This window comes from Amia ocellicauda, chromosome 10, assembly GCF_036373705.1.
Source record: "Amia ocellicauda isolate fAmiCal2 chromosome 10, fAmiCal2.hap1, whole genome shotgun sequence".
Classification (NCBI taxonomy): Eukaryota; Metazoa; Chordata; class Actinopteri; order Amiiformes; family Amiidae; genus Amia; species Amia ocellicauda.
Genome location: NC_089859.1, coordinates 27,326,446 through 27,351,368, shown reverse-complemented (window position 1 = coordinate 27,351,368; position 24,923 = coordinate 27,326,446). Strand labels below are relative to the sequence as shown.

Here is a 24,923-nt window from a genome sequence, read left to right as displayed (position 1 = left end):
TCTGTCCATTCTGTTCCAGATGAGCTCCCAATTACACAATTAAACTAATAATTTGCTGAAATTTACTTTTGGCATACAAAATGTTGGCGCTTTATACAAAAGTGCTGAACAGAATTTTTAATTTAACTTGAAATGTCCAACAGTTTATGATGATTAATACGATCCAATTATGCAGATTAGATAAATTCTATAATTTAGAGTTATACTGTAACCAAACTTTAAACGTCAAGGGGGTCCCCAGTACCAGGGTGGAAAACTACTGATATGAACACATTTATATGAATTGCCAGCCCAAAATCGGTAAGAGAGATCAAAATCTTGACATTTAGATGGATAGATAGAAAGTTAGCTGTGTGGATCAACTGGTTTGAGCAGCGTCCTAATTTCTGACACCTAGTATGCATGGAAGTAAAGGATTACGCTTTTCACACATGTATTTACGTATACTGTATTTATTATATTTTAGGGCAAGCCAAGAACATTGAAATTTTGTATGTTTTTCTTTTGGGGGGTACTTGGGAGGAAAAAAAAAAAGGGCACTTGATTTTAACAGAGTTCCAAAATTAGCAGAAGAGCTTAGCAAAGGTTGCAGACTGGAGAAGTTTAATTTATTTTTTTCCCCCTGAAGTTAGGCTTTACGAGCGCTGGCCGGAGGGCTCCCCCGGGAACCCGCTATCCAGCTGCTGCTTTACAAGACGACAACATCAAACAGATGGGGCCATGACTTCAGCTTGCCTCACATTTCTCACAGATTTCTGTGGCCGAGTAAAACAACATGCACCACGTTTCACGAGTGATGACTTCTTTAAGAGATTTCAGGGCGCTCTAAATCCTTTGAGGTCTCCAGTACTGTCAAGAAAAGCTCAAAGAGGTAACCCCTTATTTGCCCACGCTGACAAAGGCTAAACCTTGCACTTTATTCAATGTCAAAAACAATACCAATTTAATTTAACTTGGTGTGCTCAGCATTTAAGTTAATCAAGGACTGTGCATTTAATCACAAAAGGACGTTATGCAGTTCATTTTACACTTTTTTCCAGACATTTTTAGACATACGAACGGCTACACTGCTTGTCAAAACCCTTTGGGGAGACAAAACAAAGAGGCTGGTGCTGAAACTATGATGTCAGATGGTGCTGAAATGCTCTGTATGAAAGAATGCAGCCACAGATCTCGGAGAATAAAATCACTGCATAATGTTGATGTAATTAGAAGTGAAATGACTTTGGTTTAGCCTTTAGAAAGCAAGTAGCCTTACAGGTCACAGGCAATTGGTTTAGAGTTTAATGTGAAAGTCTGAACTGTGTTCTACAGCCTCTGGCTAAGACATCACTGACTATTCAACATGAGTCTAAACACTTCTTGTAAAGGTTAAATTTATAATTTGCATCTCGCAGTTCAGAATAAAAAATTTAAATAGAATCTGATTATGTTGAAGGTGTTTGCCAATTAATGTTGCCCCTCTATGAATTCAATATTCATTGGTGATACAGAGGTAGGAATTCCTTACAGATAAATATAGGTTGATTGAGTACTGCTGTGAAAAATTAAATATTGCATTCAAATAATTATTAGGTGTTCATATAAGCAATAGGTAAACCGCTAAACTGAATATTTCAAAGAGGTTTCAATTGTAGAATGGTTAACAAAGGGGAGAGAAAAAAAACCCTTGATATTCAAATATTATTATGCCAATTTAAGAAACGTCACCAACAGTAACACTTGTCCAAGTTTCCTCCTATGCCAACAAACAGATGCCCTTTATGTCACACAACATACAACACATGCAACAATTAAGGAATACATTAAACCCTTTGTGCTCTTCAGCACAATCTTTTCAGACCACAGAAGAAAGATGACTCAAGGAGCTCACCGCATCAAGTCAGTCCTCAGTGAATTCATCTCCTGTTGAGTAGTTTAAGCCATCAATTTAGGAGAGGTTTTCTAGGGAGATTTGTCAAAAAGGTAGTAAAATGAGGGATTAAACCTAAGTCTGTATAAGTACTGATGAAAGGGAGGTATGGAGTTCTTACCAAACATCTCCCACCTGTGTCTGTGATAAATCATCGTCACATCCTACTAATGAAGACAACGATTTAATTGTATTATTCTTCATTCCATTTAAATAATTGTTTTGTGCCATGAAACCTGACCAAAGACTGCACTGTCGCTCTGTAGTCTAAATTCATTCTGTGCTATGGAGTGCCCATCCAGCCTTACAAAACCTAAGCCTATTTCAGCCGAGACTAATAAACCCGAAAGAGCTGGACTGATTGCAAAGAAGAGGGCTCACTCAACTGGGACTGATTCCAAGTGGGACATCAGATTACAGCCTCTAGGGAAAACATGGATTCCTCATCCCTACTGTACATCAGACTAGGGCTGTCATACACAATGTCTGGTGCGACATTTAAAAACAGTTAATAAATGTACCATCATTAGAACTATTTAAAAATGTGATGCATTTTTTTTTAAGTTATGAATTACAATAATCATTCCCGACCACATAAAAAGCATATACTACTGATGTAAATCTAAAGATGCTTAATGTAATGGAACAATCAGTACATAAATTAATATTCCCTTTTGTGCTTTTAACCAAGCATGCAAAGATTTATTAGCCCTGCAAATATAAGGCCGCTGATGGTGTTGGAATGCATTCTTCCAAGCAGGTTTATTTCCCTTCCTGACCTTATAAAAACAATATTTAAACATTTCTTGAGGTTAGCATCTGTGCTTAGAAATGCTGAAATAGGAATGTATGCAATGTAAGCGATGTGCCATTAAAGGGAAAAGTTCCTGTACCACCCACCACCCTCCCTATTCTGAATATTCAGTGGCAAAATAATCATAAGATTTTGAATATGCTGCTTACATATTGGAATACTCTATATCGAGAATCCAAGAGGAATAAAAGTGGCCACTTATATGTAAATGCACTGAATGATAGCTACTGACAAGGTCAAAACCATATAATAAAATTAGCCTTCAGGGACACGCCACCAGTCTCTCAGCTGGATAATGTGCTATGCCAAGCTTGGGCTGGTTTACTGAAGTAAATCTGTCCAATCTTGGATATTGACATTGCATGGAAAACAAAAATTAAATCAGAATCCCCTCTTAAAATAAAGTGTTAATCGGTTCCGCTTTATTACCACTTTAGAAGAAATGCTGTAAAAATAAGCTGGTGTGCTGTCAGAATAGCTGTGGTTGGCAAATAAATTCTCGAGTCTGTCTTTCAGACCGGCGCGCGGCTCACTTTTTCCATTCCTCAGCACTGCTGACCTACTCGAATGCTGAATTCCTTGGCAGGAGGATAACAGAAGAATTGCAGCATGGAATTTAAGAAAGTGACTTCATCTTTTATTACAAAAAAAAGGGATGAAAAGCCCCAAAAAACTCCAATAAGGCATTTAGGAGCTGTGATCAAGATCACCAAATTATTACTTGTGCCTTCAATCTACCTGTGGCTTCATCCATGGCAGCATCTCCGTGGTATTCGTGGACCATGTGTTGAGCCGTGAGCAGAATATTTGAAGGGCGTATTTATTGATTTCCGGTGCATGCGGCCCACCTTCTCTTCCCTCTCAGTACAGGGGGTGTGAGTATAAACGCCACAATGCAGCTCTTCAGGAGTCATTCCCCATTGAAGCAAGAGCTAGGCAGGTTCTTTATTTTCTCAGCATTGAGAAGTCAGGAGTGAAATGGATATTTAAATGTTTGACTAGATACATGGTGATGTCACTTAAGTCCATTAAAATGCAGGTACTGAATATGAGTTATATTCCCTCTTGATGAAGTCACTTTCACATATTGCCACAACTGTAAAACAATTTAAGTTGTACCTGTTGACTGTTGAAAACACTATGGATAGAATGTTAATTTAAATTACTTAAAAATGAAAATTGTTTTGCTGGGTGATGGATAAGTTGCAATTGAGTAAATAAAAATGTATCTAAAACAAAATGTCTATTCTCATTTTATTTTGGCGTTTTCTTTTTAGTGTACTAGAAACCTACTTGTGCGACAGAATGAAAAATGAACAGTCTAACTGCTTAAATGTGTATTTCTATAAACACAAAAAAAAAAAATTGGGCTTTGTTTTATAGATCTAATTTTTAACACTTCAATATTAAAACCTTTTCAGCTTCCATTATTTTCCAGGAAAATAACTTTCAGGAATGTCTTTGATTTACACTGAAACTACTGGAGTGTATTAAATGTCTTTGCATTCTTGAGTGGATCCCAGGTTTTTGCTCCCAGTTTGTCAGACAGTGATTACATCACTAATGTACCCATTATTTCTAGTAAAAAGCACATATTGCTCACCACCACCAATTTAAATACACACTTTAGCCTGGATGCGTCTAGACAAAGGCAAAAGACAGACCACTACATTACTACCAAATGCACTTCAGTTCTGAAATGAGTATTTTCACACTTGCTATGAAATTAAATAAAAGGTTCCATCTTATGAAAGGGTATAGAGTCCAACAGTTAATGTACTTTATACAGACTTCACAAAATTACAAAGGCTGAGATATCAATACTTTAACAAACCCATTCATCACAGATTACAAACCCAATATGATGACAGGGCCCTTCATGCTTTGAACCACAGATCATCTAACACTTTTTTTTTTTTTTTTAAGCAGTTATCAGTACCAGTTCAGTATTTTCTGCTTTTTGTGGATGGGTGAAAGTTTTGATTTAATCCTGGCCATAGCTGCCTTAATTTGACTTCCACATATATAAAATCAAAATCTTATTTAGTTTATTATAATTTTTGTAATACATGAATTGATAGATTATTATTAGGTAACGTGATTTGTAAAATAGCACATTTGAAATATGGCTTTTTATGAAGATTTTTTCTGTAGTCAATGAAAGGGGGTCAGGTGAAGGTCACAGCAGATTGCCACCTTAGATTTTGGAAAACGTTTTTGTGAAACCAGAGAGCCTTTTTTTTTTTTTCCTTCCAGGTTACAGATTTTGTATGCATCAGAGACAAACAATTGCAGATTCCCCGATTTAGAAACTGCAAGTGATTCAGCTTTTGCAGTAAGCCATGACTAAGTGTCACAAGTAAAGGAGAAACACCCTGTCTACTAGTTTTCCAATTTACATAATACAATATAAACGACACTTTACAGAATCGGGATGCTGTCTGAAGCTCAAATTTTTCTTGTTTCTAGCCTTGATTTTAACACACACACAAACACATACATAATTTAGGCGTTCAGATATATGGCATGCTCTTGGCATATTTCTTGAAGCTTTATGGTCATTTTATGATATGCAAGATTAAACTGTTTTCCAGCACAGATTAACACATGGCAATGAACACTTACATACTATAATCATGGTTACTTGTGAATGAAGAGACTCCAAGTAGGATTAATTAGATCCCAAGGAAGAACATTCATAGTACACTATATCATTCTGGAATCATCAGTTTGCTTACAATGAGAAAGAAAGCACAACTTCGGCCTTGAAGCAGGTCTAATCAGGGTTGAAAAAAGGATGAGGGCAGTAGAACCAACCTAAATTTCTAACACCTCGAGTGTTATGTTTATCCAGGAGCAGCTACAGCATTTCACCTGCCTTAAAGTCAGTTTATTGCTTTGGAAAGGAGTCTTTTCTTCACCTCCCCAACACCCCTTTCCCTGCCTGCTGTCACTGGGGAGCGCTAGTCTGGAAGTTGTTTTTGGACATGGAGAAGCATTCCTGGAAGTACAGCATTCCCAGAACTTGGACTGGGCTAGAAGGAAAAGGCTTCTTAAAAATAGTTTCCTTCAAAATATCCGGAATACGTGTAGGGCTCATGGGACTGGCAGCCGCTCCGGGCAAATTAATTGCTACTTGACTTCAGTTCTCACTCTCTCTCTCATTTGTATTATTTATTTTAAATGTCAGGACTTTTAGTGCTTGAGAGAGAGAGAGAGAGAGAGAGAGAGAGAGAGAGAGAGAGAGCGCAACAGCCAAGGTTTTCAAAGTTGCATTTACCAAAAGAGCAGGAGATGCCACCATGTCTTCCATTCCCTGCAGTGACTGGCATTCTTGCACATGAGGGGAAGGTGGGGAAATGCAGTCCTCTCTTAAGCTAACACTGGCCTGCAATCAAGTGCACATTATATACAGACATACACATATATTATAACTACAGATAAATGTGTGTTTATCTCACAAACACAATTTCCTCAGCTTAACCAAAAAGGCATCAGTAGCTAGTGTTTTGGCATGAGCTTGCACTTATAGTTAAACTTCCACTGAGAAAACCGAGTACTCAACTGCAGTATTAAACTACAGGTAGTGAGGATGGCATGCAATACAGTCTACCAAAACAAATATATGTTTTATAGTTACAAACTAAAGCATTTCAACAAGCAAAAGCCCGGGAGCAAAAAAAAATAAGTATCTTGTATCTTACTGTATGATCTAGGGGTTAAAATCCAAATTCTTTGTCAATTCCCTGCTAACATTAACTACAGTACAAACGTCTATAAATTAAGATTTATTTTCTCAATGATTAAGGACTATGAAAACATCATTGGGTTCTTCATTTAGCTTTCTTCTGTGCAATTTTAAATCAGAAAACAGCCAACATGGAGAAGATATAAAAGGACAGGAATCAGTGCAAGACTCCCATAATGCTTTCGACAGCTGGTAGCGGATGTGTTTTAGCACAAGTTTGCACAGCATATCTGTGTGTGTGCACAGAGGTCTATTAGTAAAGTGTGTTTGATATTCCAGACGTTTATAGACGGTCTGTTTGCTTGGGGAGATCCTTGGATTTCGGAAGGGAAGGGGGGCGGGTTGGGTTTCGCGTTACAGCACCTGTACATCACACTCGCTAAACACGCATCTGTCATTACCGCTGTCTGCATAGGTGGAGGAGGAAGAGCCTCCTGGGAGCGAGGAGAGGACCCCTTTCCCCTTAACACTGTAACTGAACAATCCTCAATGAGAACTGACATGTCGCGGAAACGCCGACAGCCAGGAGAACATAGGAGAGGAGAGGAGCAGAAATGCAAAAAACGGCAAGAGAAACTCAGATGGAGAACAGTTGCAGAGGAAAAACAAAGGCTGTCTGGATTGCTTCCCGCGATTAAACGATCACTAACTTTAACAGGATCAGATGGGAGGTTAAATTAAAAGTATATGGGCAATTTATGCCATCTTGGATTGCCGTTTAATTTTTGTACACCTACTGCCATGGCCGAGGCGGCTTTACGGGACATTCTGCCGACACACGATTCCCTCGTTGCCATTGTCAGTGGGCTCTGTGTAACACAGCCGGCTTCAATATCAGCATCGGATCTGATCACACGCAATGAAATTTCCCAACTTGAAACAGTTAGTGGAAAACCACAAAATTTCAACCAATTTTCTTTTCCATGACTAAATAGAGACCTTTAAAATTTTATTAGTGGGAGGAGATTTTTTTTACCACCGTTTTATCATACTGCACAAATTGTCACAAATGTCATTTATATGTGCATATAATAATAATAAAACAAATGTCACATCATTTCATTACTTCATCAGTTTCCGAGTCAGTTTGTCCTTTGAATTGAGTCTGCTTCCATTTGGTGGGAAACGCACATTGATTCCAAACAGAGTCTATAATATTGACCAATTTTTCAAAATTGGAAATTGTACACTTATTTAACAAGTTTAATTCAGTTGTTAATAAATATCTGCTAGTTTATATTTATCTTACACATACATACATATACACAGAGACAGTATATATATATTCTGACAACCTTCAGAGCCTTAATGCAGCACATAGTTTTCCAGTCATCCACAATCATGCTCCTGACAAGTGACATCACATGTGTCATATGTTTTCAATTTCATAACCGGGAGATCCAAGATATTGTTGTGTGAAGTTGGGGGCATTTAGCTCACTAATTGGATGGCTTATCCATATTGACTGATCAATGCAAGGTAAAACAAATCCACAGATGCACTCTAGTTTGAGAAACAAAATGTGGTTGAGACTTAATTTTATCATTAAGGATCCAGCCGTCCCCAGTTCTTACCACTGCGTTACACAACTTCCAAAAAATGTTTCTTCGTTATACAAGTATAATCTAAATACTTTTTTTTTTTTTTTTTTTTTTTTTTTTTTTTTAAGGCAAGTACTGAATTCCTGAAATAAGTTAAATGACAATGCTCACGTAAAACTTGCTGTCCTCTTTCCACTATGAATCATCCTCAATTTGGTGATGTGACTACTACTGGAATGTGTATTAGTTAATGTGCTGTGGGTTCTCTGAAGAACTGCAAATAACTGCAATATGTATACCATTTGATAAAGTGTTACATTAACCACAAACAAGGAAAGACTGGCGTAGCAGTGGAACCGAGTTGAATGAAACTGGAAAAGATTATTTGCAGTTCACATGGTCCAAAACCAAAAATGTCACTTAAAAAGAAAAGTGAGAGGTAAAATGGGCCAAAGCCGAAGAACTCTTTCATTGCATCATGACACTTCTATTTAGCAGATGCCTTAATTTGGTAAAATCCAATGCAAGAAATGAAAGGATTTGTTTTGGTTATAAAATGAAAACATCTGATGTTTCTTTCAGATGCTTTATAGTGGTCCAAATGTATACAAATATATATACAAGGGACTTACCATTACAGCAAAGATTGATGGCAAAATAAATGATCGGTGCTAGGTGGTCCCATGCTAAAGGCAGAGTGTCCAGGTCTGTCCATACGTTGCCCTGTGTAATAAACTGGGAGTCCATGCTCTGTACTTGACTATACATTTCCCTCCACCTCTGGTTCAAAGAGAACCCTGCATTTAAATCTAGGCAAGTTTAATCAGTTCAGGTTTCTCTCTCTCAGTGTATGGTATCCCCTGATGCTATTAAGATTTGTTACCACCTTTTTTTTTTTTTTTTAACTGGGGAAGAGAATCAAGAAAAAGAAAAAAAAAAAAAAAGCAGAAAAGGAAAGAAAAATACTGTTAAAATACAATTTGTAATATCAGCCTCGACCATTTCAATCACATGCAATACCCTGAGTGTTCAAAAACAAACGCTCATAAAAACGAATGGACCTACAAGCCCGAGCATGGTCTCTTTTTATGATTTTTTTAAGGAAGTTATAAAAACATGAAGGAGCCTGGAGAGAAAAAATTAAAAGTACTCCTCCTAGCTGTTCTTTAACAAAAGGGATTGCATTTAAACTAAAATCCTAAAAGCCTGTTTACTTTCTATTATTTAAATAAACTGCAGAAAAACATACATCAGAAAAATAAAAAAAGTGAATTAATGGAAAATTCAGATCAGGATGAAGAACAATAAGACGATCCTTGTTATATTTTTCCTTTCGTAAACCTTCCCCCCTTTAAAAATTAATTGAAGGCATCAGTTTTCCTGACCCTAACAGGTTCTCTGTTCCCAAGTCTCTACTCCCACTATTTTCCTTTTAATAACTGCAGCTGTTGTATCTGCATCAAATTAAGGGCAAGGCAGAGAGAAGGGCTGAAAGCGATACAGCCAAGTCCAGACAGCTTCACTCTCCCAGAGCTGCACATCAGGCTGGACAGCAGACATCCTAATGGGCCAGCCGGGCTGTCTGTGGTCCAGCGTGGGGAATTATTTCCGAATTTTGACAGGTCTCTGACCCGCGACAGACCCGCGTCAGAACAGTTCAGCAGCACCAGGATTTAGGGGGGGGAGAAATTCACCAAGAACTTTTTACAGATGGGCGTATGGATTAAATGTCAGAAGAGAGGGGAGGAAGTAAGAGGCAATAATTACAATCATATGCTAGACTGTACTTCCACTTTAAAGGAGGGGGAGTAAAAGTATGTACTCCTATAGGTGGGAGATAATGAGCATCGTCATTTGTTACTTCAAATGTCAATGTGTATGAGGTAACAAAATGTTACATCTGAAGAAAGAACTGAAGATGTCTTAAATATGCTTAATGGAGGTTGTCGTTTTATGAACCGATTCTTTCTTTTATAAATTGACTGCTACCATAAGGTTTTGAGTCATAAATGTTGGGGTCAACACTAGTGTGTCTCAAGAAATATTCATGATCATTAGGTGTTAGATGCTGCCTCATACCAAATTCAAAAACAGAAATGGAAATTAAGCGAATGACAAATTAGAAAATGGGTAGGTCAAACTCGTGTGTTGGAATGTGAAACCTTGTGTTCGAAGAGTGAGAATTTAAAAGCATCTGGGGACAAACATGTAATGAACATTCAGAAATACTGGTCTTCTTGCAAAACTTCAGAAAAGGCCATTATTAATTCAAATAATAAATATACATTTAATTTTCAAAACAACCATGATGATTAAAAAACAAGAATAATTCAGATATGAAGCATTACATTAAAATTTGATGAGCTGTAAAGTTAATTCTGGGTCATCCCATACCTAATTTCTACAGAATCTCCTATGGGATAAACTGGTACTATAGGCTATAGAAGTCAACTGACAATGATGCCATTATATTAGCAATGTCATTTTCTGTTGTTCAAATCCTCAACCATGTAAATTTGCAAGTGGTACTTCCGGTTTATTTAACAAGGGAGTATTTTGTTCGCCAAGCAGTTCCAAGTGCCCATTTTAGTAGCTATTCAAATGACAACACCAAATAATCCATTTGATAAAAGGAGGTAGCAGGTGCTAATCAAAATGTACTTTAAACACTCTCTCTTCTCATTAAGGACACCAGCCACCTGCTTCTTTAGTGTAGGTCTGTTACATACCAGAGTTCAACTATAACAAGCTCTGCAAAGCAAGAAGTGAGTTGGTGCTTAAAAGAAAAAATCTATCAGTTCTCTTGCACTTAAATAACATTAGATAAATACAAATCAAATGTCCAAAAATACACCTACTGTTGTTAAACCCCATAAATATTCAGCAACATTTCTAGAGACACTGACAAAGAAATAAATGCATATTTCAGCTTAGACCTGTACATGCCAAGTATGGGATAGCCTGTGTTGAATCTCACACACATTGAGTTGGTCTGCTTTGAGTCAACACTACAAGAGTGGGATGTACTGTATCTTACTATTATTTGGTTTGAGTCATCCCAAATTTAACAATCTTGTAACATCAGTTCTGTGTAAATGTATTTGTTAACAGACTCCATCAAAAACTAATTGATAGCAAATACTGTATCGATGGCAAATGTTAAAGATATTCTACCCTGAAATTGGTTTCAGAGGGAAATCAAATGCCAGACCAGTTGAAGTTTTTCCAATTATTTGAAAAAATGAATATAACTGGGAACGTTCTTACATAAGGAAAGCGTTTAAGTACTACTGTACTTCAAAATGAAATATTTATTACATGCTATAAAACAACCTTTTAATCTTCATACATTTTTATTGCATTTTTTAATTAAGAATGATCCTGAAAACCAAAAAAAAAAAACCAATGTCTCCCATATTAATAACTTAATTAACTTTGCATTAAGTTATCCAAAACATCTTAAAAAAATCAGCTATAACCAGTAAAATACAAACAATTTAAAGTACTACAAATCTCTTATAGGTTTGCTGGAGTAAAAACTAGCAATTAAGAAAGCTTCATAACTAATTTGAACACTAAACAGTTACACTTATAGCTTAATTCTGTATTAAGTCTGTCACTGCACAAACGAATAAACAGTCTCATTCAATAATGAAGTAAGACTTTTGTTCTTTTCCTTTTCAAGTTAGGTCAACACAACCAAGAAACTGCTATTAAACTGTTCAAGTCGAGTCATCTAATGGAATAAAGATGCCTAATGGCGAGTTGGGGGAGGATTAAATTTATGTCTTGGCCCACAATGCAACCTCCCAAATGCCGACCTGCAAGCAGTGGTTTTAAAGATATATTCAACATGACTATATAATTTTGTAGGTACCGTGTCTAAATTGTGTATATATAGGCACGTTTAAGTATTTGCAAAGGTGATGGTTGCACCCAGAATACGAGAACGTGAGGGGAGTGAGCGAAGCAGGACAGTATTTTGGAAATGGGGTCATGCAATAAAACAAACACCAAGTCAATCTGGCAGCCAGTGAAGTGTTTGGAGAGAGACTCAAACTGGGAGTGCATAAAGTACGCTTGCTACTGGTAGTGAGAGTTCAGCTAGGAGACACCCTTTGTGTGCCACAAATATGACAGATATCATCAAGAACCACACTAGAAAGTCTCTGGACGTTTTTATTACCGTCTTGCCCTGGATTTCGATTGATCATCACTTTATCATGCATTCAATTCCACTTTTCATTGAAGAATGGTGTCCATACATCAGTCTAGCACTGAGTTCTGTGGGTTACTGTGTTTGAAGTCAACGTTACATATATGATGCAGTGCATATGAAAGCCTCCACTTAAAGGCCACTACAGTCCTCAATGTTTCTACCATACCTCTCAGTCGAATGTCACAGAATGACAGGAAAAGTCTTGGCTTCGCTGGACTAATGAGGAGTCTTACTGTGGCAAGAGAACAATTTGACTCAAAACTCGCCATCAGTCACATGTGCCCAGTGGAAACAGGACCCAATGGAAGGCCTGTATTAAAGTGGATTTATAACATCACTGATTATGGCTTTGGGCTTCACATTTTTAATATTATCATTATTGCATTGAAGCCCAACTTGTCATTTCCAAAAAAAATTAAGTAAAACTGTACCAGACCACATCATTAAACTGGCAGACTAGAATTGACATTACATGTTAAATATTTATATAATAAGGCTTTGGAAGAAAAAGAAAGACAAAATATAACTTCACATTTTCCAACGAGACTTGAAAAATTGGAAAAATATGGTGAGTCTGATGAGGAGGTCAAGTTAGTCCACAGGTAAACCCAGTTAAAATTAAAATAAAAAGTTGATGTGTTGGATGGAATAAAGTGCCATTTTCCATAAAAACAAAAAGTTAAACCAATGCTAATTATTTTTGTTTTTTTTAATGCACATAATTAAACGATAGGAAGGCAGCAGGTGAATTTTGGGAAACATGACCAAAGTTATTGGGTCAAAGGAGAAAAATACAGAAGAAAAACTACAGAGCTACCCACACCTGGAGTAAAGCATTATCTAGCCTACATGCAGATTACATTTTTCAGTTAGTTAATAAAGGAAGTTCATGAAAAGCACCTTGCTTCAGTTATTTTATAAATGGTTTGGCAGTGAGCAAGTGCCACACAAATTATGCTCTCTGTGCACAATTTTCCATTCATTTCTTTCATTTTATTTTTTATACATCATGTCTAATCCACCTGGGGGTACAGACACATAAAAAATGAATCCTTTAAAATTAAAAAATATGGACAAAAATCCTGTATTGCAGGGATGATGTGAAAAAGTACATTGAAAAGGATGACGATAACAAAAAAACGTTTTCACGAACACATCTGACAGACCTGTATCAGGTAATGTATTTTGTCATGTCGAAGAGGGTTTCTTCACTTAACTTTGTGAAGTACTTAAAGAATAATGCAGGGAGTAATCCTCTGGGTAGTTAACCTTGTCAGATTTCACAATTTGCTGTCTTTTCCTTTTCATTCAGTTAAAGTGGTCATTACATTTGAGGCATTACCAGATGGGTTATTTAAAGTCCCAAATTCAGTTATTCCTTTCTCTGTGTTCACATTCATACTTCTCCTTTAGGTGCAATCATGAGCGCCATGAAAAAGCTACTGTCAAAATCCTTTTAACCTAAAAATAGTCTTCCTTGTTGACATTAAAATTAAAGCCTTTCAGTTTTATTGAAATCTTTCACTTTCTGGTCAAAGATAAATTATTCCAATGTAGAAGCCGGAACGCATTTTATTACTTCAAAAACCTGTTCTGCATTTTCCTCCCCCCCCCCAACTGTAAGATCCACACAATACAGTCCTTTCCCCTGCCTATTTATATTTTTGGGAGGGGGTAGGGGGTTAAGTCTTAAATAACACGGACAAAAAGAGAAGGTTCGAACTTTGAACTTGTGATATTTAATCCATCTTGAACCTTCTACAGTTTTATGGTGGAGTCCAGGGAAAGATTAAGGGTTGTGTTTTTTTGGGTGACATGCTGGCTTTACAATCAAAGTAGAAAGGTCAGTACAGCTCTGAGCTGAAGAGTATTCTACAGTAGAGGATAATTACAACACTGGGGAAATGCTCATACATTGTAATTGTAAATTTATAACAAAAAGGCTGCCCCCTTGTTATAAAAAAGGAAAAAAGAAAAGAAAAGCAGTCAGCTCTTTCAGGGTTAAATGAGTGTCAATAGTAGCTGAGCAGATACACTCATTCTCAGCCAACCCTTGGATTTGCATATGCAGCAAAGGGGCAGAGACATACCGGACACTCCCACTGGCTATAAAATCTAACCATACTGAAACACTCAGACAGAAATCACACGTGTATCTGTATAGTAGGAAAGGCATTTGCTTAACGGCAAGAGGCAGAGTGAGAGGAACTCAGGAACAGGCACCCAGCAAATCCTTTTAACAGCCAACAACCAAAAGGAGCTATATAAAAGTGTTATAGATGCCTCGCAGGACCTTCCACTGAGATCATGTGCAGTCAAGGAATTCTGAAATCAAAGGATTAACTGCATATAAGCCGCTTTGACTTTTTAAAACGAACGGTCAAATTCTACAACCTATACATGAGCAAGTCAAGGGGGTATTAGTCATCTTAAAAGAAAACAACCAGGCAAAAAAGAACTCTTACTTACTCCCAAATATAAGCAAAGATGTCTTTTGCAATGGTGCGCTCAGCCCCCAGCAGGTTTCTGTACTCTGAGATCAGCATGCTGTCAGAGGACGAGGAGAACGGTAGTGAGAGCTCGGGTTCGGACGAGAAGTCCTTCCACCTGGATGGCTCCGGCTATGAAATCAAGGTGGGCAGCAAACGGAAATCCGGCAGTCGGCGACCTCCGCAGATCGTGGGCGAGACGAGGCAGAGGAACGCAGCCAACGCTCGTGAACGGGACCGGACCAACAGCGTCAACACGGCTTTCACCGCACTCCGGACGCTTATCCCTACCGAACCTGCCGACAGGAAGCTGTCCAAGATTGAAACCCTGCGCCTGGCGTCCAGCTACATCTCTCACCTGGGCAACGTTCTGCTAGTGGGGGAGTCCTGTGGGGATGGGCAGCCCTGCCACACGACTTCCTCCTACTACCACCACAGCAGCCCAGGAAGGGACACTGAGAACTCCCAGCCCAAACAGATCTGCACTTTCTGCCTCAGCAACCAGAGAAAACTGGTGAGTACTGTATGAACAGAGTAACAGCCAGGGCAACAATCGGACACCTCAGAGTAGTCTCAAGTTTTTCCAGATTTTGTGTGTGGATTTGATGGAATGATGGATTTGAATATACAATAGAAATCTGAATACAACCTGAAATCGATTGTAATAGTTTTATATTTAGGATCTAATACAAAATAAAATGCAAACCTTGTCAGACAAGGATGAAAAATGTCATTTCAAACAAGGTTGGTGAATAAATAAAATGATACTAATGTGAACATTCACTGTCAAGACAATATTAAATCCTCAAAAATAACAATTTTAGAGAAATAATAAAATATAATTTCCTTATAAAATGCAGATGATCACTGAAGTCTTTTTAAGTTGGCATCTGTACAGCTGTCAGATATATAGTGTGGTAACAAGTTTCACTATTGAAGATGTAATCTTTGTTACCACATGGTGTCTACTGTCTCAGAGCTTCTCTCGGACTGATTTGTGCAGTCTTCAAACATGAAATCACTTAAAAACGGCTTGTTGAATTAAAAAACAGTACGTTGGAAAATGAATGCTAATTGTACAACCTTTAAACATATCAAACTGAAAAGGGGGCTTTTTAAAGAAGAACAAATGTAAACAGGTCAGTTTTTACAATGGAGATACGCTCAAGAGCAGCATGCCAGTCCTGAACTTTGCAGTCTTGCTATAGTTTACACTGAACAGCAACAAACCGAAACTTCAGGTCAATAAGTTCACAGATTTTATGCCTTTGTGCAAAGTTTATGTACCATATATAAAACAAAATCAGACCTCAGAGTACAAAAGACAAAAATACATATAATTTAAAAAAAAATCAAAATTAAACCTCAAACACTGCACCACAGTATTAAAAAGTGACAAATTGGGCTGAGGGGAGAAAAAAAAAAAATCCCAACAATAGTAAAAAAAGAAACCTTAATTAAAACTTACAACTTCATGTCTTTCAAACTTGAAATGTACCATATTCCTCAGAATGTTTAAAGACAAATATGACTTGGTTACATTTTTGGTTATATCAAAACCACAATACATATTTCATCCGCAGTAACTGAAAGGATTCCAGATTTCATTTATATACATTTAAAAATAGACACACACACACACACACACACACACACAAATAATGGCCATGAAACAAGGTTGATTTCAGATATTAAAGGCAAAAACAAACCAATAGTAATACAAAAAACACTATAGAACAGTTGATGCAAACACTGAGGACACCAAAATAATAAGCGTCAGACTCACAATAGCATTTAGCAAAACTCAAAAAATCAAAGCTGCATGATTTTCCTAACATCTGTTATATTCCCAAAACTACCTATGAAGCGATCCTGAAAGATTTAAGTGTACATCCTGTGTTGACCGAAGACTCTTCCCTACCTCCTAATTAATAATGCTGTCAACCCAAATCACCAAATGCTTTAATATGCTTAAACATTTTGGCAGTTGAATTGCATTTCCAGTACATATTACTGGGTACTGGGTATAAAGAATACATTATTATAGTGTTTGTATCAGAAAACGTAGGAAATTAGGCAAATGTATGCCTATTTTCATCATATGCTTTAATAATTAGAATAAACTTTGCATTTTTGAAGTACTAGTGGTGGAAATCTCAATTTTACTTCAAATTGATTAAGCTGATCATCCATTTTTTTTTAAAGATATCTTAGCAAAAGTAGCCTATACAATAACCGCACCAAAGCAATGCAAATTTGTGAAAATTACTCTTCTTGTAGTTAATAGTTATAGATCTTCATTTACGCAATTATCTGATGATGCTGATTGGCTGTTTGACACATTTTAACTGGAAGAACATTTGCTGCAATACATTTAAGCAGTTTTAGGTTCAAGAACAATAAAATGCAATTTTCCATGTAAATTGCTTATGAAACTAGTATAATATTTTAATAAAAACACTCATCGAAGTCAGATTTTAAGAAGTTTTTAAATAATCTATGTAACATTTTTCTTCATGCAGAAATTAATATCTAACACTTCAAAGCTCAGAATGCTAGGAGTTCCCACAAAACAATAAAAATAACCAGTCCCCTACAAAAAATAAGCATTCCTTTAGCTTTCCACAAATTTATATTAAAAAAATAAACATTTTCTTCACTGTGAAAAACCTCTGAGAATTTAGTGTTAATGCTGAGCTGTGACATATTACCAAAGAAGCCTTAACATTTTAAAAGTCCTATTCTGATGTTTTTCCCCCTCACATGATGGACCATAAGAACTAAGAACGGCTCACCACATCAGCTTGAATTCCTTAAAACAGATTTGCTTTTAAATGAATAAGATCCTTAAAAAACCAAACCTTGAATAACTAACATGTTGTGCAAAGATTATTTTTTCGGTGGCCAGTGCTGCTGTGCAGATGTTGAAAGTCCCAAGCACCTAAATGGACGCAGTGGGAAAGGTTGCTGTCATCCTCTGCATGTCAAAGCTTCTCCTGTGACAAATTACATGTTTTCAGGTTCTTTTAAAAATACTATTCAGGGCTACTTTCCAGTTTCTTCCTTTATGATGACTTTTTCTATTTTCATTTGGCATGCATTTCTCATTACAGTCATATGGAAATATAGGCAACAGCAACTGAAAGTCACACGATTTATAACAATGAAACATGAATGGACATTTGCATGGCTGGAAGCAATCCCATCCCTCCCAGCTCTAACAGAGTAAACCAACAAATGAGATAATAGTGCTTTAAGTGTCTTTATCCAGTATTAAAAGCCTTGTCTATACAGTTTCTCCTCAGCTGATATTTGAAACAGATTGGTCTTTTCTTTGATGTCGGGTTTAAGAGCTAAAACCACTCACTATAACCACACTTGCCTTACCCATATTAAGCGCTCATTACCAACTGAAGTGCTGCGTTGAGCCAAAACCATTTCTTTTTTTCTGTTCAAAGAAAAAAAACACATTGGGATAATTCGACTTTGCAAGTTATAAATGCACTGCTTTTCTGAAAACCATTTGATTATTACACAATAAAGGTAAAATGGTCGGTAGAGATTTAAAAAATAAGTGTTACAAAAACAGCAGGATAATGTGTAATGATTGCTCATCACGACAGACAAGACTAATGCAATAAAAATAAATGATTACGGAAACTGCAGGAGATGCATACTTTTTGAACCTCAGAAAACACTTCTGTTCCAGCTTTATAGGTTAAAACAACAAGACAAACCGATCTGGGATCACAGGCTTAGTCTACTGGCTTGCTATGATGGATCCCTACCAGATCTTGTGTGCTGTTCTGTGACACTGACTCAAATGAGACATTCACTTGTTACCAACCTCTTTATGGCTGGTACTACAAGGGTTTCTTCCTGGTTTGCATCCACCAGGTTCACACCGTTGTGGTCAATGAGTGGATACTGACTTGTCTGCATCAATTCCATATAACCAAGATCAACATTTATACCACTTTTTATTCTGGAAATGTCTGGAGGATACAGCACAATTTGAATCATTCACAAATAAAAGGTTCCGTCTCTCAGTGTTTTGAAAAATAAAGATTAAATGGCCAAACACATTTATTTTCTACTTGTAATAACTTGTACACTACTAATTGAGTAAAGCGTGACGTCAAGCCCCAAGGCTGTGTTCGACTACTGTTTCTTATACCGAGGTAATTAGCATTCACCGATTTTTTATTATCGACAGCTGGAAACAGTTATTAGTCTAATCCAACAAGTTACAGAAGTCTGTCTCTAGCTGTGAATGCATCATGAAAGTATAGGTTTAGGGTAAAACCAATTATAAAAAAAACCTTGCATAGAAAGTGAAAACAACATTCAAACAAGTAGCAAAGGCAATTGCACATAACTTACAAGATCAAGCATTTAATCTCAATGCCAGTACCAATCACAAAAAAATAAAGCTATCAAGATTTTTGCAGCAAGAGTGAGTTTGTAACAAAAAACTCCCTGTTCTGCAGTCTCCTTTACCAGCTTTACCAACCACTTATACATCCAGGCAACTACACATTTTTAAATATGTTAGTTTTTAGCTAGGGAGGCTAGCATTCATAAAATAAAAGTAGAAATAAAGAATCTCTCATCATATCTATCATCAGTTTTACTATAGTTTAGTATAGTGTAGGTAATATTAAGTTACATAAGTAATGAACGATTATTCAAATTTGAAAAAATGTATATAACCTAATCTGGGGAACAGAGTTAAACCGTTATGTTACGCTCTGATAAAGAAGAGCTAGTCGGCTTGCCATTTCATTTTTCTAATCAATTAACAATTTTTCTGATACTTGGCAAAATGTTTCGCAGAAAGTTGTATACCTTCAAATTTTGAAGTAAAAATGAATACCTGAAACACGCCCTCTGAAACTTATATTACAATAAAAACAAAACAATAATAATAATAATAATATTATTATTATAATAACATGGTTTAAAAGCTGTAAGAAGTCTTAGAATTGTTCATAAGTGAAGTATTTCAAATGACCAAGTTGAGGTCTCGTCATAAGGTGTAAAGTTACAGGTTTGAAAATACATAACCTCCGAACACAGTGGGAGTAGCTGACAAGTTCCCCCATTGTAATCATTTACCAAGCTGCCAACACATCCTGTCAGGCAGGACGAAAGCTAAATATTTGTGTTAAATCTGAAGCCCTGGGTGACAATGATGAGAGATTGAACGCCTGGGGGAAGAAAGGAAAAAAGTTGTACTTCTCTTGTCTATTTAAAAGAAAATTTAAATCTACATTTAAATGCATAATAAAATCTTGTTTAAAACAAAAACAAAACAATATTAGCATTGCTAAATGGAACCATGTTTTGTTCTATATTATTGACATTTTCTCTGCTTTTACAGTTTGGTTAGTATATACAAGTATATATGCATTTCCCATTCATCTTTAGGATTACTCATATAAAATTATAGTTTTATTTTGCCAGCCTGCTATACAGTTACTGTACTTTATATTGAGATGAATACATACTAGCAGATAATGTTTGAAAAAAAGTTTAAAAGGTGTCGCCTCTCACGTTAAAGAAACACTGTCATCGTTTAAGTGGTACTGTAAAGAAAAGAGGGGGCTACAGTTCTGTTTTCAAATAAGATTCCATTTGAGTGAAGCAGTTTAAGGGGCATGTTTTGACTGCGAACACCAGCCTACATCACACGCTGCAGCCGGGAACAATGACATTCCAATTACTTTCTTTCTCACCAGCGCAAATGAAAGTAATACAAGCCAGGTGTGCCACAAACGAGGGGAAGGTGAGAACGGAAAATATGAGGCTAACTGTTTCCAAGCTGCACTTCCTGGCCAGACAACCTGGACGTCAAGGAAATACAGTCTCAGAAAATGTATTTATCAAAGAGCTGGGGGGTTAAGCTTCGTATTGATGAATGGGCAACAGCTCGAAATCAATCCCCTCGCCTGGAAATCCACACTCGCTTCATTAAGATCTCTCTGAATCCAATAACTAATAATGAGTCGATGAAAGGCATTTATTACTTGAATTATGCTACTTCTAAAGTATGAAATGAAAGATGACATTTGGTACAGACTAAGAATACATCATTCAAAATGGTCATAAGTGCAATCACCATCTCAGACAAAAAAAAAAAACACACAGTAATGTAGAAGCCTACCACAATGCGAAAGTACTTTAAATTAGACAGCTGATAATATATTTGATAGTGCACATACCCCACACGCACACTGGAAATTGCTTGCAATTATCATAAACTTCTCATCAACTGTCACCATGTATTCTGGTACTTTTTAAATACTATTCTATTTTCTATAACTGCAGTTGCTGAAATTCAGAGACAACATCAATAAGGTTTTTCAAATCCAACATTTGGTCAAAGTATATTTTACTACAGTGAACTGAAAAAGCACATTTAACTGTCATTTAACTTTACCATTGTGACATTGTGTTTCCATTTTCTTTCAGAGCAAAGACAGAGACAGAAAAACAGCCCTGAGGAGTTAATATTTAAAGGAATGGAGAAAAGAAAAGAAAAAAAAAATACAAAGCATAGAAGAAAAAAAAAACAAAAAAAAAAAACCTCTAGCTTGAGAGACATGTATTGGTTGTATATATAAATGTATTACGAAGTGACAATGAACTCAGCGATTTAATTTCATCTTCTCTCACGGGATGGATGTTGGACTTCATGGAATATGCCAGTATGTCTAACAAAGGAGGTACGGACTTTGAGTTTCCCCCCCCAACCCCAACTAATACAGATGTCCATTCTTGGTGGCAAAGTGCATCACTACATCAAAAAGCCGCTCCTTCCGCCAAAAAACGAAACTACACACAGCCAACTTAAGCTTTTGTTTCTACATTTAATAAATAAAAATACATTCAAATGTTTTGTATTAAATGCTCATTCCCACCCAAAAATACACAGTGGCTTAAATTGAACGCAGAGACATTTAAAAGAAAAATCACCAGCTCTTCAGTCCCTATGCTACTCTAATGACATTTTTGTTGTGATTGAAAGACGCGATAACAACGGAGGATGGAAATCTACATTATAAAAAATAAAGTGATATGAACCTGGCATTTCGCCTACTGTAGACCCACATGAGGCAGTTCAGCAAACTGCCACTTCAATCACTAGGTCTCTGGAAGAGTCAGCGATTCGTTATGGATCTCACCATTTCCTTCCCCGACAGAAGTACAGCTGTTCTCCGCGCCTCAGTGCTGTACATGCGGTGTCCTTTATCGTAACTTGTGCACTTGGTTGAAGTGGGACCAAGAAAACCATATTACCCTGGGTCTACTCTCTACAGTCCTTTCCTATCAATACATGCTGGATTTTCATGTCATTGATGTTATATATGAAATGGTAAATATTTTGTTTGAAAAATAAATTACATTTATATTGAAAAAGCATTACTGAGTTTTCTTTTTCCCTCTTGCCCGTACTGCACAGCACTGCATCAGCAACAGGTTTCAAAATAGTAATGATGAGTTAAAGGCCAATCAAATCTGAAGGCATGACATCTGAACGATGCAATAAAGACCATTGTAAATATTTATTTAAGATTAAATACATTTTAACAGAGCCTGGAAGCACATTCAATTTAAATATCTATTGAAAATATTCTTATGACTCTACCTATATTTGTTTACCCTAAGGTACAGCACCTGTACAATGTTTAGTCAATGTGGATGCTTTGCATATTTCAATTTGCTGATTTGAACGGCATCAGTGCCAGTGCAGTATTTTGGCATTTCAAATAAAAATCTATGTTTTAGGATTTGATGGTGTTAAATCAATTCTAAACTTTAGGCGATATTGGCAGAAGAATGTTAACACTGTTTTGAACACATTTATACACTGCCCAATCTTCAGAGACAGTTTTATCTTTTTTCTTTATGGCTGTCTCCAAGGTACAAGAGTACAGAGATTTAGAGGTGAGAACAGGTCACTTTGGAATATCAAAAGATCTTCTGTTGAAGACAAATGTCACCTGTCTATAATCTCTCTATCCATCACTGGAATGATATTAAGCCTTACATTTTCTTAATTTCTTTGGTGTTTTTAAAAAAATGTTATGGTCTAAAAATGAAAACCTTCAACATTATCAAGCACAAATCGCAAAAAGTATGGCACAGAAAAATGAGTTGCTTTGAGATGTAAAGAAACAATATGCTTACTACTACGTTGGCTTAGAACCCAGACATGTTTGACTATGGGCTAGACCAAATCAAAACTTTAACCCACCCGTGAATTGCAAATTACAATTTTTTTTACCCTAATACATTTTGATTTATAAGTAGAAATTGGCTTCTGACAATAAATTAAACCATAATAGAGCATAGGTCTGTACATTGCGATGTCAAAGTTTTGATTTGGTCTAGCCCTATGTTTAAACAAATCTGAGCAAAGATTCAAAGAGCTTATAACAACCATTTTCTTCCAATGCACAGTATGTATGCTATCTACATTAGAAGCAGCAAATATAAGAGTTATTCACATTTAAAAGAAAATAACTAGGGCTGTGTCCAAAGTTTTATATATAAAAAGGTTATAGAACAAAACATTTACTGTATAACTTTTCCGATTTACAATAGTAAAGAGTTAATTTTTCTATTACTATAAAATACTACTACTAATACTACTAAATAACCCAATAGTAAGTTACAGTGGAAATAATAAATTGTGAAAATTAGAACAATCCACTTTTCAAAGCTTCAAAACATCTTCATTAAGGTGTTAAAAATCTTCAGAGGTATTTTTCCTAATAAAAATACTTATTCTATTCCTCATTATTTCTCATTTATATATGGTTAACCTTAATTCTTAGAAACGTTCCTTGAAAATGCAATTTTTAATAAGGGTTTGGTGGTCAGAACACTGATTTTGCTGCTTCTACAGTCACAAGAACTGGTGTATATTGGTCACAGGTATCACAGATTCAAAACATCTTTAGCTTTATACTTTATAGGTTTTGTGCATAAAACTGGCAACAGATTTCACAATAAATATTGGCATATTCTTCCAATTCAGTGGAATCATTTCACAAAGCAAAAATATTAAAACTAATAGACTAACAAAAAAGATGTACAAAGAATAACGTAAAAATCTACAAAACGGGAAAGGGATCAACTGCGGCTGACAAAACATTGAGAGAGAAAAAAAACTGCCAAAATTGGCATTAGTGACATCATTTCGCAGGTGGTCCAAAAAACATTTGAGGTCATCACCTGCACCATACGTTCCAAGGTAGAAATCGAAGGTTAAATTGTGTGTATTGCTTCAAAAAACTGAAAAGAAACAAAATCTGATAGCAATCAGTGGTGAGCTCCAGGAAACACCAGGAGCAGCAGAGCTTATGCATCACCCTTTAAATGGCCAGCTGTGAGATGCGGCAGGACAGATTAGATCTGCAGGTAGGGCCCTGGCAGTCTGCCCATCTCCCAACTGTCCGTCTGGCTAAAGAGGAAGCCGGCGTACCTCTCGAATTCCTCACTCTCCCGATTCCTGCTCTCCTGCTCTCCGGGGAGCCTCTCGCAGCCTCTCATGGTCGGATTACAATGCCTGCAGTGTCTGCTTGTTCCCCTGCCGCATCTTAATTCTCTTCCACCGTCTCTTTACTGCACGACTTGCCTTCTTTGACCCACTGTCACTTTCCTCTTATCCGGTCTTTAAAATAAAAAAAAGTGTGCTGCGTAACATGAAAATATAAAACTGCTACTGCTCGCCAGAGTCTTTAACTATTTTTCAATCTATATACATCTAAAGATTTAAACGCAAGTTTCAGAGAAAATAACTCACAAATTAAATAGGCTTCAGGGCAGCATTCGGGGCCACAGATTTGTGGTTTTCCTCAAATGCATTTACGAGTAATTTGCTAAGGCCTAATTCAGTCTGCTTATTACAGACTACTGCTCACTGCGCTGCAACAACTAATGTTCATCCTCAGCAAACAAGATGCCTATATTTGCTTGTGTATGTTGTGTATTTAAAAAAAGACACTACATTATTCATTGCTACACTGGTAAGTTACAGCACACCACAAACCAAAGGTCATGACAGAAGAGGACTCGCACTTTGCGTTCACATTTCCCATGGAAGGCACTACAAGAGATACTGCTTTTCTCACAGTTCCCAAACCATAGACTTCACCTCAGCACATGATGCCACACCAGAAAGTACAATCC

At 36.6% G+C, this 24,923-nt stretch overlaps 2 protein-coding genes across 2 annotated transcripts in view; one reads left to right on the top strand and one right to left on the bottom strand.

Annotated features, from left to right (window-relative positions):
* The window catches only part of bop1 (BOP1 ribosomal biogenesis factor), a 58,745-nt gene that overhangs the window by 17,530 nt on the left and 16,292 nt on the right, over window positions 1–24,923 (bottom strand). The gene's annotated exons all lie outside the window — the stretch shown is intronic.
* Window positions 14,381–22,118, top strand: scxa (scleraxis bHLH transcription factor a). The gene is made up of 2 exons (XM_066715800.1): window positions 14,381–15,237; window positions 21,198–22,118. The coding sequence occupies exons 1-2, from the start codon at window positions 14,722–14,724 to the stop codon at window positions 21,234–21,236; spliced, it is 555 nt and encodes a 184-aa protein (XP_066571897.1). The 5' UTR covers window positions 14,381–14,721; the 3' UTR covers window positions 21,237–22,118.